The following is an 18,593-nucleotide window of genomic DNA, read 5'->3' as shown; positions in this document are numbered from 1 at the left end:
AATTTAATATGGCTTTTCCACATGATTGACTTGATCCAGGACCTTCAAAGTAACTCCCTACTTAACTGTCTTCTCTTACTCAATGCTCCAAGAGATGTGTTAAAACGCACATGCAAAATCACAAAGGTTTATTTCAACCAACTTATTTCAAAAAGCATTTGTAATAAACATGTATAATGGACTCTTCATTGTTGGTTACATTGCATATTTTTTCCTCGATTTAACACCAAGCATTTAGAATATTTAGGGTATGGCTTTTTTCTTACATCCTGAATATTTTAGTTTTGGTAACTCCTGCAATAGGTTGGAATTTAAGCAGATTAATTTTACTGTCCAAAACAAAGTAATTCTACACTTTTGTTAGAAGTCTACAAAGTATTTCAGCTGTGTGAACTTCATTTAAAAAAAAAAACTTTTTTTTTAAAGTTAATTCCAAAACAATTTTAATGTGATGGCTTCAAAGAAAGAAAACCAAAGAAAAACTATTTTCACTCAAACTGGAATACAGTGCATCGTCAAAGCAGAATTCAGTGCGTCTCACTTTTAGTTTTCTTCAAAAAAACTTAAAAAATGAAAGGTTGGGGGAGATTTAGAAGCTAGTTATCCTTGATTAGACACTTTTGATTCTTGTGTTTTATCGTGAAAATCTGTTCTTCCCTTGTTTCTTTTTGCAGTGCTCTTGCTTTGATCCATGTATGCCATGCATGCCAGCTTCATAGAACGTTGTAGAGCACGATGGTGAGACAAATTCTGATCCAGGTGCATTCTAGAGCACTCTCTCTCTCTTCGTGTGGATCTTGATCTCACAGGCCCATCCTCGCTGGGCTTCTTGGCTTCTTTTCTGAAGGGGATGGAAAACATTTATAAAGTTGTTTTAGGTTTCATGTAACCCCTGCCTTTTATTTTTCTTTAAAGCACATATTTAATTGTTTTTTTAAGTTCCATTCGTTTTGAGTGGTTACACTTTTGTAGATCTATATATGTGTGTGTGTGTGTGTGTGTGTGTGTGTGTTATATTCATATAGTATTATATATGTCATAAAATATTTAGAATTCGACTGCCAGTTGGAGCAGTCTTCCAGTTCTGGTGCATGCTTTTGTGGGGGTGGGAATACAATTAAAGTGGTCTTGCATTCAATTTAATTTTCACATAAAAGCTTTACCTGTTTCCACTGTGATTACTTGTGCTGGGTAAAAGGGGACCTTGCAGGAAGCTGAAATATGAAACAAAATATATATATATATATATATATGTATCGAAAGGGAATTAATTCAAGTATTTTTATCAATGCTTTGGTGCATATGGCATTAAAGCCTGATTTCTCCACAGCCAATGTAGAATGTTGTAAATGACATAAAGATCATAAAATGGAGGCTTAACATTGTGATTCTCTTGTTAGATATGGTGGCCTAACTTAATTGGCACCTTGTAGTTTCTGGCTTTCATGTGCATAATTTGTAACACCCAGTTTACATACAGTTTACTTAAGATTAAAACTGCAGCAATCTACTTTGTGCTTATTGGGGAAAACAGTAAATCAAATTGGCTATTTCCAAGAAATTTCATAAAACATTAATTCTGCAGTCCTCATATTATCAGACTGTCACAAGCACACTGCCATTTTATTTATGTTTTAATCTCTTTGATGAACTTTAGCTCTCATGTCTGCTCTGGTGTTTTCTACTAAAAGCCCATAGCTTCTTCCCCCCCAAGTCCTGGTTACCAATAATATTATAGTAAGAATTCCAATAGGTTTTTATTTAAATTAGATGACACACAATCTACCATCTGCTTTTGTACAGTTACACTTTTAATTTCCTTGTGACAATTTCTACTTTCTAATATATGGATAACTGGTTATAATAAATAATGGATTGTTCACATTATAAATATATATTAATTAATTCATTCTTGGGAATTCATTATACATCAGCATAATATCTGTCTCAGATATTGGCAGAAAACCTGTGATTGAAAGATTAAATGCATGTTTTAGATAGTTGCAAATAATTCTGAATGTGTTGAAAAGCTCTTATGGCTACAATCCTATCCAAGGAGACAGCCTTCAAAATGTAATTGTTCTTTAAGTCTGTACAGAAAAGGAGAAAGAGTAAAGCAACTTTTTCACTACTCACTTGTCCATTTTCCAAGAAATCTCAGGGTCAACAATTTGAGAAGCTGTCTGTCTAGTCTTGTAGATGTGGTGGACAACTGTTGGCTAACACAAAAACTATATTTAATATGTTGATTCTTTTATGCTTTTAAACATCAGCAGTCACAAACGAGAACACATTTTGACTGAAAGAATAGTGTTGAATCAGTTTTTTAAAAGGTGTGAATGCAAACAAATTGAAAAGATTAATCTGGTATGCGCATACCCACTTTGGTAAATTTACCACGGTGGGGATTACATTTTTAACACGGTTTTATTGTGTTACCTCAACATCTTACCCCACTGTACAATATGCTGCATACATAACCAACACAGGACTTAGGACAACAATGAGAGAATCAGATTTTGACCTACCTGTTCAAGAAGGTAGTCTATTGCATATGTATCTGAATAAGGGTGTAAGCTGTTCCAGACAAATGGCTGATATTGCTTTCTACAGGGATAAAGAAATTTTCAATTAGTATGATTAGAAGATAAATTACATATTTTATATGCAAAGTTTATAACATCATGAGTGTAACTGCGTGGCTGTGTGTGCATTGTTACAAAGATTATGCAAGCTTTATTCTGTATATTTCCTTTGAAGTGCTTTGAACTGAAACAGGCTGTTGATGTTTTCCCACTGAGGCAATTGCTTAGACTCAGTGGTTTGTCTTTCGTTACAAATCAAAAGGTCAGCCACAATCTACATGTTTTACCCTGCATGAGACTAACCCCACCGAAAACAAGAGTGATACTTATATCAACACACAATACTAACCTAGAATAAGGAAACCACTACACTTCTATTTGGTGTAGGATTGCAAAGGTTATCAGCAATGCTACAAATATGATCAATTTTATATAATAAAATGTAGTCAAGAGAAAATTTAAAATTCTCTAGATGAAGACAAAAAACTAAACTTTATAGATTCAATACAATGAAAACTAATTAACAAAAAGTGGTTGCATTAGACAAATTAAACACAGATTTTTCACAATTAAGAATCACGTTTTAAAATAATTTTGTAAATTTGACCTCTCAGTTTTGTTATTCTTTAAATCAGCCACATGCTCTCTCTAAACTCACCGGTTTGGCCGTTTTGATGCATTTGCATGAAAGTTTTTTTTCATCTGTGTTTTTATGCGGTCCAGCTCCTCCTTTATCACTTGGTTGTGGTCTTTATACTTCACCTGAGTAGGGACTCTCTTGTCAGCCTTTGATGTCTCTGTCACAGGATTGTCCCGTGTCTCTTCCCTATCTTTTCCATGGCTTTGCTTTGAGTCACCTACATTGAAAATCAGAACCTGCATCAAAGGACAAGTTGGCAGCTTTCCTATGTGTTAGAGTTTCTTGCATGTACCTATTGAAAAGTCACCAACACGTAATGGTTGTGGAATTTTATGATTGGCATGTGGCTCAATCTATTTAAACCAGTTGGATTTTTATTTAAATTTCATATAAAGGTAAACACATGGAATAGGGAGGGAAAAAAAGGTTGACCGCAAGATTCGAAACACTGCCAAACATAACTATATAATCTGACTTTAATTTCCTCTTTTTTTGCAAAGCTGAAAACCACCAAAAAATATATAGGGAACCGAGACTTTTCTTATTCTGTATGACTTGAATGACACTAGCATGTATGTAAGACGCATCTCTTCCGACAGCACTTGTAATATTAGTCCTCTATCCCTGCTAGATAGCACTTCAGCTTATTCTTGATTGTTTTCCTCCTTGCTCCCTTTCCCGTAGCCCTCGTCTGTAACCCTACATCTTGACAGCACTTAGCTTTCACCGTCCAGGATGTCGGAAGTCTCTTAATGTACTTGTGTAAATTGTAAATTGGAATTTGTAAAATGTATTATTCTGAATTGCTGTTTTAGCTAAATTGAATTTGTAATGATTGATGCCTTGTACTTCTCTGTATTTTTGCACTTTGTTTGCACTTATGTTGTAAGTCGCCCTGGATAAGGGCGTCTGCCAAGAAATAAAAATAATAATAATAATAATGTATGTATTTTATCACTGGGTGCCCAGCTTCTTTATTTTTTCTTCAGTCTCCAAAATGTTTATTATGCATTATATATTTTTACCTTCAAATATAAGAACTATAAATGTTGTCCAAAGCTATATATGTCAGTCTCCTATAAGATACCAATGGAATTTTTTGTAGTTCATGTTACACTTTATTATTACTAGTTAGTAAGTGCTAGTAATTCAAACCATGAGCTCTATAACAATTTAGAAAGAAAGAAACGCTGAATTTGGCAAAATAAGAAAATAAAAGCCCCTATAAAACAGAATGGCTCTGTCTCAGTATTGTATAAGCAGGCATAATCTTTCACTTGCCAGTTGTTTCATTCCCTTGGCCTATGTTTGCTTTGTTGCTGTTTATTGTGGCCTTTCTTTCCTTATCTTTCAGACTGGAGTTTGGTGTCTCTTTGTCTTGCTTGGAGTTGCATTGTTTTGTATTAGGAGCCAAGTTGGTGTCAGGTTCAGAGCTTTGTGTTGCCCTGGCAGTGCCCTTATCTGAATGTGAAAAACACAGAAGAAATAATGAATGAGAAAATATTTTCCTCTGAACTTTCAATAACAGTAGAGAGAATACCTTTATGTGCTTTCTGGGAAAGTATTCATTCAGGATTGTATTATAAGCTAAAAAGTACAGAAAGACTTGCCAATTCCCTTGAATGCAGCTTGTTCTGATCATTTTAATTGTTAACCACCATGTTAATATTTAAGTCTTATGGTACAAATAACATTCTTTAACATTTTCAAACTTTAATAATTGGGGGGGGGGGGGGGGGGTGGAAAGCATTTAAAATGTATAATTTAATCCATTCTTTGTGCATAATACCTGTCTAATGTTTAAATGATACAAAGTTCATTTGATGCAGTCTGCCATGTAGTATTTTAAGCAGCCCCCCCCCCCCCTTCAATGTGAAAGTCTTGCCTTTTGATTTCTCCTTTGTCGCTGTATCTTCACAACTGGAACTACTTTTGCTGGAGGTGCTTCCTTTGCTTGACACAGAGCCAGTGTCAGACATGTTCGGGATCCTCTTAATTAAAGTGTGGGAGCTGCAGGATTTGCTCCACAGCCCTGCGGAGCTTGAAGTTGCGTTGTAATGATAGTTCCTCTGCCATGGCAACAGTAGGTAAGGTGGCTTGCTATTCTGCACACCCTCAGATACAGTAAAGCAAATTAAAATCTGCTACATTATGCAACTTGACACTATCTTGTCTACCTAAGGATATTTTTAAAAAGGGGAAGTGTGAAAGGACAAATGCATTTCTTGTCGTCGGTGTCATTTATTCATGTTATAATTATGTTGGTGTTGGGCACTGCTGTGCACACACATTGGTATGTCAAATACGCGTGACTGATATAATTGCGAAGGTAAATCAGACCAATGTTAACAATAATATAATGCAATTCAATTGTGGTTCTTGCACTACAGTTATATCGGAGTTTCAAAATACTGGGCATAAAGAGGTCCGGTGCCGTGCTCCATACCATACCGGACAAATGTCCATCACATCCCTAGGTACTATAGTAGTAACTAGAAACGATTGTGTGAACAATGCAAAATATACCATATGTTTCTGGGTCTGGACAGTGAAAAAGGTCCGATACGTGGTATTACTGGTAGTCTGATCTTTATTATTATGGGCTATCACATGCAACAACATTACGTTGCGTTGCTAGTACTATGTTTGTGAGTTAGCTGGGATTGTGCACTGTGAAAGAACTTTATTATATCGCCTTTTCACTTTTATCATTCTCAGTCTCTCGTTTTTGAACTTTACTTTTGGACAAATTGCCCAACGACAGTTTCAATGCCAATTTCTCGGTGAATCGTAAATGATTAACATGTAACTTTAAGATGGGCAGCGTGGCTAATTTCCCATGTATCCATCTGATCAGTTTAACAATGCCCTTGCACGATATGGAAACAATGTAACGATCACTTGCATACAGGTCTTTATTATGTATTTTTTTCCATTTAAAAAAGACCTAATATTAATATAACCGCCGAGAATCGCAGTGTCCGAAGGCAGTCCTCCTCTCCTCTCTTTTCGTCCAAGATTTATTCACACCGTGCATAGACACACACAGGCTCTGTTTGGGGGGGGACCAGTGGACACCCGATTAAAAAACTGCACTCTCCAGCGAAGTGAGTGGCCGTGTAATGAACGGGACTGTGTGTTTTTATTTGTATTGGTTACAATTCTCAGACTGAAATTTAATTTGTTGTCTACTGCTACTAAATAACCGGGTCTTCGGAGCAAACGAGATTAGCGAGTGATGCTATCTGAGATTTCCTGACATCCCGGCAGCTGCGTGTGTAGGAAACACCGCTGCAAAACAGGCCTAACAATTGCACGCTGTGAAACAATGCAGTGGTCCGGATGCATTTTGGATTTATATTATGTTGTTCTTTGAGTTGTGTGTTTTTTTGTTTGGTGGCTTTCTTTGCTGTGTTTAGTGTACAATTCGTGAATTTAGAAGGCGTTTTGGGAGGATGATCAATGAATGACCTAACGAACAATTTACAGCTGCTCGTTGTATTTGTGGCATTCATTGTATTCGTGTGAGTGGAAGAAAAACGAATATTTTTTATGGTTGTAGGCAATAGATAGGCGGGTGCAATTAATCATTGAATGCCGATATTGTGATTGCCACTAAAGCAAATCGATGCTGCGGTGCAACCACATTGTGAAGTAAAGGGAAGAACAACAAAAAGAGTCAATGAGTTCCTTTCCCTGTTTGCGCACATTGTTCATTCAGCTGATGTCGCTGTGCTGTAGCCCGCAATGCTATGTGCCCCACTTGCTTTGGGTCTCTCTCGGATGCTTTTGCGTTTGCTTCTTGTGCTCACAAGGCTACAATTACCGCAGAGGTTTTACATTATCAACAAGTAGTGTTGCTCGCCTGAGACGCGCAACTTCCTGCGGTCTTGTCGCAGATTAATGCGAATTTGGGGAAGAGCGCAGGTTGCAGCTCCAAATCCGGAAAAAAACATGTGCCAGCGATAATAACCATATTTCACAGCATCACAGCCTGCACGGTGATTGTATGACTGACATCTGATAAGGCTCCATAACCATGCTGCCATAAACGTGTAGACTGAACTGTGTCATGGTCAGGTGTGGGTTAAAGATCTACATTCTCCTCAGATGTGACAGTGGTCACTGGTTGAGACAATGTTTACTGAAAGGATGCTCAGCATTTCCCTCTCCCTCTCCCTCTCCCCCTCCCCCCTTCTTTTCTCAGATCTGGTTGGAAACCATGACTGCACTGAGACAGAGGAAGGGAAGCAGGGCTAAGGATTTCAGTCAGGAGAATCAGAGACCAGAGACCACCCAGGACACTAAAGAGAAGACCCCACCAAGTAAGAGAATCAACAGATGCTATGAGGAATTTACAGTGAAAGCAGTTACTATTTTATTTAAGCTGTCATGTGCTTTTTAGTTATTCTTTCTCAGTCGTTTATGTATGTATGTATGTATGTATGTGTGTACGTTATTGCTGACATCCATGTATTAAATACCTGTTAATGATTTCCCCAGGTGAATCAGTATGGTCCATTGTGTGGTCAGTTGCCGGAGCCCTTTTGGGAGTGTCCCTTGGTCTCCTCACTTGCATTTATGTAGCAACTTTACATGAGAACGACCTGTGGTTTTCCAATATCAAGGTAAGGTATATTTTTTAAAGGTTAGGCTGTTACACAAAGAGAGCCTCTTCTTCTTATTAAAATTGTACTTGCAAATCTTTGGCCACATTACTCCTACACCCAAAACGTCTGGAAGGATTCCTACAAACGTCTGCCATGGTGTCCCCAGGAAGATTGTGTATTATTCTTCTCATGGTAAAACTGAATATAGTCCTGAAAGAGCCCAGAAGAATACTTGCAAATTATATATATATTAAATCTACCCCATTATCTTAATAACAGCCTACCATATCTCAGCTTTATGCTAAAATCAGAACAAAAAGTGAACTTATTTATTTTAGGAAGGAATGCCCATCCTTTCTATTGTTTTATTTGTCCTTGAAATATTGTAAAAGTTAGTCTATGTATGAAGGGATGTATTAAATCACCCCCTTTCAACAGAAACCGGAAAATGGCAGTGAGTTTGAAATTACCCTTTCCACAGCAGTTTTATGATGTATCCTATACAGTATGTTTTACCCTTGTAATCATTTTGTTGTCTTTTCAAAGATTATAAAACGGAGAGAGAAACTGCATTTCAATATTTGTTTATGGTGACTTTTAACCTCCACTGTGCATTTGATCACATGAATAAATGTCTTGTAAAATGCACACAGAAGCAGTAGGTTGAGTTATATTCCAGATGATGTTTTTGATTTTGAAAAAAACACACTTTTTTTAATGTCAAGCCAGCTGTCCTTACTTCATAAGTACTGCAGAGTGAGGCCTGAAGTTTCCAGAGCTTTAGTAACCTTGTTTTTACTATGTGTAAGCCAAAAATATTACATCATGTTGAGTCTGGTCCACATTCTTTTTCAATGATCTAGTGTTTGAAGTAAATCCAACTTCAAATTGTATTCCTTTATTCATCCTAATATACCTAGGTTTTGAAATAGGGCATGCTATTTTTAAATTATGGTAGAAAATCTGTAACCATGTCTTGTCTTGTCTTGTCTTGTCTGCCAACAACAAAAACTGAAGTTTGCTCGGATGACATTTTTAAAAACACATTTTATGTTCTATTGATTGTCATGCTTTTGTTTTAACAGTGAATATGCATTGTTTATGTTAATGATATACAATTATCACTACAATATAAAATTATGTAATTATTTATACAGACTGATAACCTGCTAACTGTTATAAAAACCTGGGCTTTTGTGTTCTATTTTTAGTCTTTTTTTGTATGAGCTCTGTTTTATCTGGGAAAGCAGGCAGATGTTCTCATTTATAATAAATCCGGGTCAGTTTCTAGGTTTGGCTTGGATTCTGTGCATTCAATTAAATACATTTCTAGAACACAGTGTTTAACAGATTTCATTACAGTACATGGCAAAGTCAAACACCATTCTTCAGGGAGTCATCAGTGCAGTGCAATATTATTTCAGTCATATTTTTAAACCAGGTTTGTGGTTGAATGTTACATACTGCATTATCAGTAAAGTAGTGCAACCTGTTTTAGTGTCCATGCTGTGTTTGTTGCCAGGTTTCAATTGTAAAACTCAACAAACTTCTATATACTAAACATAACTCTTACTGAAATGAAACAAATCTGTTTTGTTTTTCTATGCACTGTATAAGAAGTAACCTTCTTTGTTTGCAGTTACAACCTTTGTGTCTCAAGTAGAGTACATATGTTTTTCTAACATACTTTTTATGTCCATTCTTGGAAAGCCATGTGTTGGAAATCAATATTTTTTTCCAAAAAAGTTTACATTCAAAGCAAGGCTGTGCAGTAAAATCCTTCACGTGTTGTCTGTGAGTTCTTCCCTTGCATCTGTTTCCAAGTATTCGTAGGGCAGTCATTGTTTGGTTGGAGACGGCTGTTCCTTTGCCAATTTCAGCATGTGTGAAATCACCATTCTGACATTTATAGCACCTTCCGGGTTTATTTTAGGGCAGAGCAGTTCTGGTGTTTAAATATATCAATGAACTAAAAACTAGCTTAACATTTTCCGAAACATGTTCCAGGCTGCTTTTATTAGTGTGACGGTAGGCCCCCCTTGTCCAGATTCTTTGTGTTTACCCCAGTAACTGTTTCAGACAGCAGTTTGAAACTCTAACTGGGAGGAACACGGATTTATACGCCTGTGATTTTTATCACAGCTCTGATTCTGACCCGATTCTGATCCAATTTTTTTTTAAGTACAGCTTTTATAAATGTTGTAGTATTTATTAATGACCTGTATTTGAGCTTCTCTGTCTAAATCAAATAATTATATCATCATTAGTGAACTTTAACTATACATTGTAACTCCTGAAGAAGACTTTGCTATCAGTTTTGTTAATAGTTAATATTTTTCTCCTAATACAGTGCATTAGCTAAATCCATAGTTATAGAAACAAATTTTAGAAGCTGGGCTAGAGGCACCAAATTAGTATGGGTTTGAGGAAGAGAAAAAGTAACTTGGAAAGTGATCTCAGACCTGTCCACAATATGAGTGCAGAGCATTCTGGGATAACAAAAGGTTTTAACAGTGTGACTAAAAACCTCCAGAAAGTTGTCTTTTCCATCGGATTCACAATGGCTACTTTAATTGGGTTCTTTCACTCCTGGTGTGTCTATTCTTTGCATGAAAATCTCCTGTGGTTTTCAAATCTAGAGGTAAGAAAGGCTTTAATAGTTTCAGCAAATATGTTTGGATTCAAGTGGTGTGTTTCATGAAAGAGGCTGTGTTTTTCATTAAATGCCTGTTTCATAACAAGATTGTTGCCTTTTAGATCAAAATAATTGATATTGGTAGTTTGTGTGTGTGGGTGTGCATATTTATTTCTGTGTGGGTTGACCATTTACATTTTGATTCCATTTCAGGAAGTTGAGCGTGAAATTTCGTTCCGAACTGAATGTGGGCTGTACTATTCCTACTACAAACAGCTGTTAAGGGCTCCATCTATTCAACAAGGTATCATTTATCTCTTTAAAATATTCCCTGGGCTTGTATTGTCTGTTTTGGATGAAGAAGTAGGTCAAGTGCATTCTTAGACAGAAATATGGATAGCAAGGAAGAAATTAACAATTGTAATATATTTAAATAACGGATTTCATTTAAAAAGAAACACAGCCATGGAAATGTTCCGCACTAAGGAATGTCCATCATGAGATGTCTGTTCTTTATGTGGCTAAATAATCAATGAATCCATGTTGCCATCCATGTTTATTTCACTTCTAAGAAACAAAAGTATGATGTCATATTCAAGTATGACTTCACCTGTGCAATATAACCTCTGAAACAAAAGCATTTTCAAAACCTAGTATTACATATTCCTGTATCTGTTGCTAATGCTGTAAACCACAGTTTTCCATCATGTCCTTTTAAATCCTGTTTAGCAAAGTCGTCTGTGGGAAAAGCATTTGTACAGGCTGTTGACTGTAACTGTAATCATGGTCTTTGAGAAATGTTTTCATTCTTATCTTGTGTCCTCTGTGTCTTCTGTTAGGATTTTTTGAACTAGTGAACGAAAACACCACAGAATCCAAAAGAACAATTAACCTCTTGCAGCGAATGAACATCTATCAAGAGGTGTTCCTCGGGGTTCTGTACAGAATCCTGCCCATTCAGGTACAATTACAAGTGCTGCGTAGATGTCTTTTTGCAATGCGTTACATTAATCCATTTTATTAACCTTTGATTAATTGTTTTAATCACAGGGTACTGTAATTGTGATGAAGTACACTGGAATAAATATAATTGGACAGATTAAATATTTCCAGTGTAAGAAACGGTTATCTATTAAAAACCGACAAACTAATAATTTTTGACCTTGCTGAATGACAGCTATAGATGTACTCCACACTACAATAATTTATCAGTGGAAACCTTTTTTTCTGTCCTAGGAGTACCTAGAGCCTGTGTATTTCTACATATACTCTGTATTTGGCCTACAAACTGTGTACGTCATCGCCCTATACGCCACCAGTTGGCTGCTCAGTGGAACATGGCTGGCCGGAGTTCTGGCGGCGGTGTGGTACATTCTCAACAGGTATTTCTGCTTTTACACCCCTGTGCCAGAATAGTGAAAATCTTCACTATTACGAATTTAGACAAGTGGATTTCCTGTTATATGACTGCGTTTTGCATTAAACAAAGATTTAAGGTTGAAAAGTATAACTGTGTCTTTTTGCTGCTTTGTAATAAAGATGCAAGTGTTTATTCCAGTGTTTTGTTTTGTTTTCCTGCAGAATAGATACCACCCGGGTAGAATTTACCATTCCTCTGAGGGAGAACTGGTCTCTTCCCTTTTTTGCCCTTCAAGTTGCTGCTATCACATATTACTTAAAGCCTCAACTGAAACCCCTACAACAGGTACGCTTTTAAGTTGAACCGTGTTTCTGATTATAAAGCTTTTGTTGTTTTTGTTCCTTTCTTGTTCTCTTTTTATTTTCTAATCTGGATTTGTAGTAAAAGCCATACTCAGATACTAAGAATGTTGTATATTATAATCTCATAAATAAAAAATCTGTTTAGTCTTACTTAGCGCTTTATAAGTGCAATTTTGAAACACATTTTAAATAAGAATAAAGGTGTTGCATTAGAGGTTCAAAGTCATTTAAATATTCTCCAGGAAAATTCCAAGAGATTATTCTACTAAATCCATTATTCTGGTGAGGGATGTTTTACTGAGATCTTTAATGTTAAGAGGATGGGCATTACATATAACATAACATTTTGCAAAATGCGTACATGTAAAGCTGTGCAGCATTGGTTGTAATGTAGTTGTATTAGAATTCTATTTGATATTATGAAAATGAAAAGTAATCCTATCTGTTTTTTTGTTTTTTTTCTTTTCCCACAGAAATTGGCATTGCTACTGATATTTATGTCAACACTAGCCTTTAGTCTGACCTGGCAATTTAATCAGTTTATACTGTTGATCCAGGCTCTGATCTTCTTTGCACTGGACTGTCTGGACTTGATTGCACCTGGACAGGTAACCCTGAATTAAGATACAGATGCAGTGTACTGTACATCATATAGAGAAATATGGTATATGTGTAGACGTCAGTACACAACCCTTCTCTGGTCTGCTTTTCTATACAGGCATATGATGATAACGTTCAGGAATATTTTACTAACCTCACAGTCTTTGCCTTATTGTTTTCTTCAATTTGTTACAAACAGCGTTCTATACTGCGACCAAAACACTCACATATGAGACCCTTTCATCTGACAGTGCAACACCTTATTGGTCGCAAGGATCCGAGTAGTATATTTGATAAGTTTGACTAGGGCTGTGACAGGACGATAGACGGTATACTGATTTTCTTTTTCTTTTTTCTTTTTCTATCGTCAATACCCTACCTAAAAAAAAAAAAAAAAAAAAAAAAATATATATATATATATATATATATATATATATATATATATACACACAGTACTGTTCAAAAGTTTGATGAAGAAAATATACATCAAATCAATATTTGGTGTGACCACCCTTTGCCTTCAAAACAGCATAAATTCTTCTAGGTACACCTGCACACAGTTTGTGAAGGAACTCGGCAGGTAGGTTGGCCCAAACATCTTGGAGAACTAACCACAGTTCTTCTGTGGATTTTGGCAGCCTCGGTTGCTTCTCTCTCTTCATGTAATCCCAGACAGACTCGATGATGTTGAGATCAGGGCTCTGTGGGGGCCATACCATCACTTCCAGGACTCCTTGTTCTTCTTTACGCTGAAGATAGTTCTTAATGACTTTCACTGTATGTTTGGGGTCATTGTCATGCTGCAGAATAAATTTGGGGCCAATCAGATGCCTCCCTGATGGTATTGCATGATGGATAAGTATCTGTCTGTACTTCTCAGCATTGAGGAGACCATTAATTCTGACCAAATCCCCAACACCATTTGCAGAAATGCAGCCCCAAACTTGCAAGGAACCTCCACCATGCTTCACTGTTGCCTGCAGACACTCATTCATGTACTGCTCTCCAAACTGCCTTCTGCTACAGCGAAATATTTCAAATTTTGACTCATCAGTCCAGAGCACCTGCTGCCATTTTTCTGCACCCCAGTTCCTGTGTTTTCATGCATAGTTGAGTAGCTTGGCCTTGTTGCCATGTCGGAGGTATGGCTTTTTGGCCACAAGTCTTCCATGAAGGCCACTTCTGACCAGACTTCTCCGGACAGTAGATGGGTGTACCAGCATCCCACTGTTTTCTGCCAATTCTGAGCTGATGGCACAGCTGGACATCTTCCGATTGTGAAGGGAAGTAAGCATGATGTGACTTTCATCTGCTGCAGTAAGTTTCCTTGGCTGACCAATGTGTCTATGGTCCTCAACGTTGCCCGTTTCTTTGTGCTTCTTTAAAAGAGCTTGGACAGCACATCTGGAAACCCCTGTCTGCCTTGAAATTTCTGCCTGGGAGAGACCTTGCTGATGCAGTATTACTACCTTTGAGTTTGGCTGTTCCTCACCCAGTTTTATTCCTCCTACACAGCTGTTTCCGTTTCAGTTTATGATTGTGTTTCAACCTACATATTGAATTGATGATCATTAGCAGCTGTTTGGTATAATTGTTTAATCATACACCTGACTATATGCCTACAAAATCCCTGACTGTGCAAGTGGACCTAGAAGAATTGATGCTGTTTTGAAGGCAAAGGGTGGTCACACCAAAAATGGATTTGATTAAGATTTTTCTTCTGTTCACTGACTTTGCATGAAGTTAATTGATATATAAATATAATCTTTTAACATGTCTATATTTGAAAGCATTCTTACTTGACAGCATTTTTTCACACCTGCCTAAAACTTTGGCACAGTATTGTGTGTGTGTATGTATGTGTATATATATATATATATATATATATATATATATATATATATATATATATATATTAGTGCTATGCTTAAAAACCTGCAGCTGCAATAGAATCTAAAACAATCTCTGGTGTGAGACAGGTGTCTGTCAGGTTGTTCACAACTGTAGCATCAACACATTTCCATTACATCTGTCTTTGAGTAGACCTGTTTGAAGACACTGGTGTGGCTGCAGTAACTCTAGAGCTTCAATTGCAGGGAGCAAAGAAGCTCCATCATCCACATTTTCTTCTTCTCATAGCAGAATCAATTCTCCTATGATTGTTGCATCTTGCTATTTTCTAAAACATCTAGTTGCCAACAGTTAAAAAAACTACATGTGGCTACTTATTCAACATATTGAAAATTATATCATATGTATAAGGGTAAAGCTTTTTCTGCCAAATAAACTAATTCAGATGTGTAATTACAGTTGCTCCATGAGAAGTACTGTGAGAATAAAGTGAGGAGTTTGACTTCTCATCACCTGTTAAACAGAAATATATTTGGGCATCTATTTTTTATCATTGTAGGCTTTTGTTTTGTTTAGTATTTAGTATTGTTAAGGTAGGACAGGGCACTTTTTTGGACTCGAACACTTTGATAATGTGATCGGGGTTTAGGGGTTTAGAATTGTTCATAAAATGAATAGTGAAACATTCCATCTCCGAAGCGATCAAGTCGATATCAACTTAAATATGTTTGTTTTTGGCACAGAACCTCCACACATAACATAACAAATCACGCTTTTAAAGTTGTGATTTTAAGTCAGCAACTTTATAACAGTAAATAATAATAAACTATAATAATAAAAATGTGTGTGTGTGTATATACACTCACCTAAAGGATTATTAGGAACACCATACTAATACTGTGTTTGACCCCCTTTCGCCTTCAGAACTGCCTTAATTCTACGTGGCATTGATTCAACAAGGTGCTGAAAGCATTCTTTAGAAATGTTGGCCCATATTGATAGGATAGCATCTTGCAGTTGATGGAGATTCGTGGGATGCACATCCAGGGCACGAAGCTCCCGTTCCACCACATCCCAAAGATGCTCTATTGGGTTGAGATCTGGTGACTGTGGGGGCCAGTTTAGTACAGTGAACTCATTGTCATGTTCAAGAAACCAATTTGAAATGATTCGACCTTTGTGACATGGTGCATTATCCTGCTGGAAGTAGCCATCAGAGGATGGTTACATGGTGGTCATAAAGGGATGGACATGGTCAGAAACAATGCTCAGGTAGGCCGTGGCATTTAAACGATGCCCAATTGGCACGAAGGGGCCTAAAGTGTGCCAGGAAAACATCCCCCACACCATTACACCACCACCACCAGCCTGCACAGTGGTAACAAGGCATGATGGATCCATGTTCTCATTCTGTTTACGCCAAATTCTGACTCTACCATCTGAATGTCTCAACAGAAATCGAGACTCATCAGACCAGGCAACATTTTTCCAGTCTTCAACTGTCCAATTTTGGTGAGCTTGTGCAAATTGTAGCCTCTTTTTCCTATTTGTAGTGGAGATGAGTGGTACCCGGTGGGGTCTTCTGCTGTTGTAGCCCATCCGCCTCAAGGTTGTACGTGTTGTGGCTTCACAAATGCTTTGCTGCATACCTCGGTTGTAACGAGTGGTTATTTCAGTCAAAGTTGCTCTTCTATCAGCTTGAATCAGTCGGCCCATTCTCCTCTGACCTCTAGCATCAACAAGGCATATACACTCACCTAAAGGATTATTAGGAACACCTGTTCAATTTCTCATTAATGCAATTATCTAACCAACCAATCACATGGCAGTTGCTTCAATGCATTTAGGGGTGTGGTCCTGGTCAAGACAATCTCCTGAACTCCAAACTGAATGTCTGAATGGGAAAGAAAGGTGATTTAAGCAATTTTGAGCGTGGCATGGTTGTTGGTGCCAGACGGGCCGGTCTGAGTGTTTCACAATCTGCTCAGTTACTGGGATTTTCACGCACAACCATTTCTAGGGTTTACAAAGAATGGTGTGAAAAGGGAAAAACATCCAGTATGCGGCAGTCCTGTGGGCGAAAATGCCTTGTTGATGCTAGAGGTCAGAGGAGAATGGGCCGACTGATTCAAGCTGATAGAAGAGCAACTTTGACTGAAATAACCACTCGTTACAACCGAGGTATGCAGCAAAGCATTTGTGAGGTGGAGGGGCTACAACAGCAGAAGACCCCACCGGATGTTTTCTTGGCACACTTTAGGCCCCTTAGTGCCAACTGGGCATCGTTTAAATGCCACAGCCTACCTGAGCATTGTTTCTGACCATGTCCATCCCTTTATGACCACCATGTACACATCCTCTGATGGCTACTTCCAGCAGGATAATGCACCATGTCACAAAGGTCGAATCATTTCAAATTGGTTTCTTGAACATGACAATGAGTTCACTGTACTAAACTGGCCCCCACAGTCACCAGATCTCAACCCAATAGAGCATCTTTGGGATGTGGTGGAACGGGAGCTTCGTGCCCTGGATGTGCATCCCACGAATCTCCATCAACTGCAAGATGCTATCCTATCAATATGGGCCAACATTTCTAAAGAATGCTTTCAGCACCTTGTTGAATCAATGCCACGTAGAATTAAGGCAGTTCTGAAGGTGAAAGGGGGTCAAACACAGTATTAGTATGGTGTTCCTAATAATCCTTTAGGTGAGTGTATATATATATATATATATAACATAAAAAATCTATTTGTTTCGTTGTTTGGCTTCCTTCTTATTCAATTTGATGGTGTTCTTGCTATGCATTTTGTTTTACTAACTCAACCAATTGCTGCTTACAATCTATTGCTTAATATTATTTATGCATAACATTTATTTTATATTACTAGTTAGAGTTCAGGAGAACAGCCATGTCAGCCCATCTCAAAAAGTAACACACCAGACTGTCACTTTGAAATACATTTTGCACTTTATTTTAACAGTCTCAGTCTATCCAAATCAATGTATAAAAGATGGCTAGTAATTATCCTGGTGCGACCAATTCAAAACATCTTAAAATGTCAGTAGCACCAGTACCACTATTGGAAAAAGTTAGTCTAGAATCCTGTATAAATAAACCCTGCCTTGAGGTTGGTGAAGTAGAGCACCCCGAGGTTTAAAAAAAAAAAAGTTTAAAAATTAAAAATAAAGTATAAAAACAACCCAGAGGTTTCTTCTCCATGCAAACTGCAAATGTATTTAATTTTCAAAACCTTTTTTTAAGGTTTTCATAAAAATAATTATAATAAATGATCTTGAATGACACTAAGGCACTATGAATTAAATAACTCCCCAAAGTGTTTTAGCTTCAGCTTTGTCTTACCCTAGTTGAGAATGTGGGAGCTGCGAACGCTCTTGGAAAACAGAGCAGAAGGTCTCTGAAGAATTTGCTCTGAGGGAGCTGTGAGAAAGAAGCCTAGAAGTAGAGTATATTTACCCACCAGATGTCCCTGTTACACCTTCTGTTTAATATTTTAGACTTTTCAGGGATATTCACATGTGCTAAATTTGCACTACTTCTGTTAGTTAAAATAAAATAATAAAAATAAGAATACAAGAAAAAGATGCATATTTTGTCATATCCAAACTTCTAAACTATATGCATATTTACTTGATGTGCATCCAATCCAATATGATAGTCATCTTTTTAATTTATTTTTTGTACATCTTCCATTAATTTGTTTTCATTGTAAAAATGTTGCAACCATATATCAATAAGTATTCTATTGTCAGGACTATAATAATAATAATAAAAATAAAAATAATTATAATAACAATAATAAGCAAAACCATCATATTTCTGTGAACCAGCATATCATAATGTTATAGTACAAGAAACATAAATAATGTTCATTTAGGTAATTAACTTTCTGACTGAATGTTTTATAGTGTTAGTGGAGGCTAAAGTA

The 18,593-nt window shown here is 37.0% G+C and overlaps 2 protein-coding genes across 5 annotated transcripts in view; one reads left to right on the top strand and one right to left on the bottom strand.

Moving 5' to 3' along the window:
- Nucleotides 1-113: 113 nt before the first annotated feature.
- Nucleotides 114-5,241, bottom strand: LOC136758917 (uncharacterized). The gene is made up of 7 exons (XM_066713677.1): nt 5,111-5,241; nt 4,507-4,686; nt 3,244-3,442; nt 2,529-2,607; nt 2,137-2,219; nt 1,164-1,214; nt 114-841 (listed from the first exon to the last, which is right to left on the bottom strand). The coding sequence occupies exons 1-7, from the start codon at nt 5,202-5,204 to the stop codon at nt 601-603; spliced, it is 927 nt and encodes a 308-aa protein (XP_066569774.1). The 5' UTR covers nt 5,205-5,241; the 3' UTR covers nt 114-600.
- dpy19l3 (dpy-19 like C-mannosyltransferase 3) overlaps nt 5,225-18,593 on the top strand; it is a 27,071-nt gene continuing 13,702 nt past the window's right edge. For 2 of the 4 annotated variants that reach the window (XM_066713676.1, XM_066713673.1), the window contains exons 1-8: nt 6,220-6,332; nt 7,433-7,550; nt 7,729-7,853; nt 10,684-10,774; nt 11,310-11,431; nt 11,707-11,852; nt 12,052-12,175; nt 12,666-12,800. In XM_066713676.1, coding sequence (XP_066569773.1) covers nt 7,448-7,550; nt 7,729-7,853; nt 10,684-10,774; nt 11,310-11,431; nt 11,707-11,852; nt 12,052-12,175; nt 12,666-12,800 — 846 coding nt within the window. In that variant the 5' untranslated portion in view covers nt 6,220-6,332; nt 7,433-7,447. Of the gene's footprint in view, nt 5,313-5,525; nt 5,555-6,219; nt 6,333-7,432; nt 7,551-7,728; nt 7,854-10,683; nt 10,775-11,309; nt 11,432-11,706; nt 11,853-12,051; nt 12,176-12,665; nt 12,801-18,593 lie in introns of those variants that run through there. The other 2 variants (XM_066713674.1, XM_066713675.1) reach the window with 2 other exon arrangements.

This window comes from Amia ocellicauda, chromosome 9 (assembly GCF_036373705.1).
Source record: "Amia ocellicauda isolate fAmiCal2 chromosome 9, fAmiCal2.hap1, whole genome shotgun sequence".
Classification (NCBI taxonomy): Eukaryota; Metazoa; Chordata; class Actinopteri; order Amiiformes; family Amiidae; genus Amia; species Amia ocellicauda.
The sequence above is the reverse complement of the archived record's forward strand: the minus strand, read 5'-3'. Positions and strand labels throughout refer to the sequence as shown.

Bases quoted from the DNA above. Each gene is read 5' to 3' on its own strand.
- LOC136758917 (XM_066713677.1), bottom strand. From the start codon at position 5,204: ATGTCTGACACTGGCTCTGTGTCAAGCAAAGGAAGCACCTCCAGCAAA. The intron at 4,687-5,110 runs GCAAGACTTTCA...TTTCACATTCAG, and splicing joins GACAAAGGAGAAATCAAAAG to ATAAGGGCACTGCCAGGGCA. The intron at 2,608-3,243 runs GTGAGTTTAGAG...TTATCCCTGTAG, and splicing joins GCATCAAAACGGCCAAACCG to AAAGCAATATCAGCCATTTG.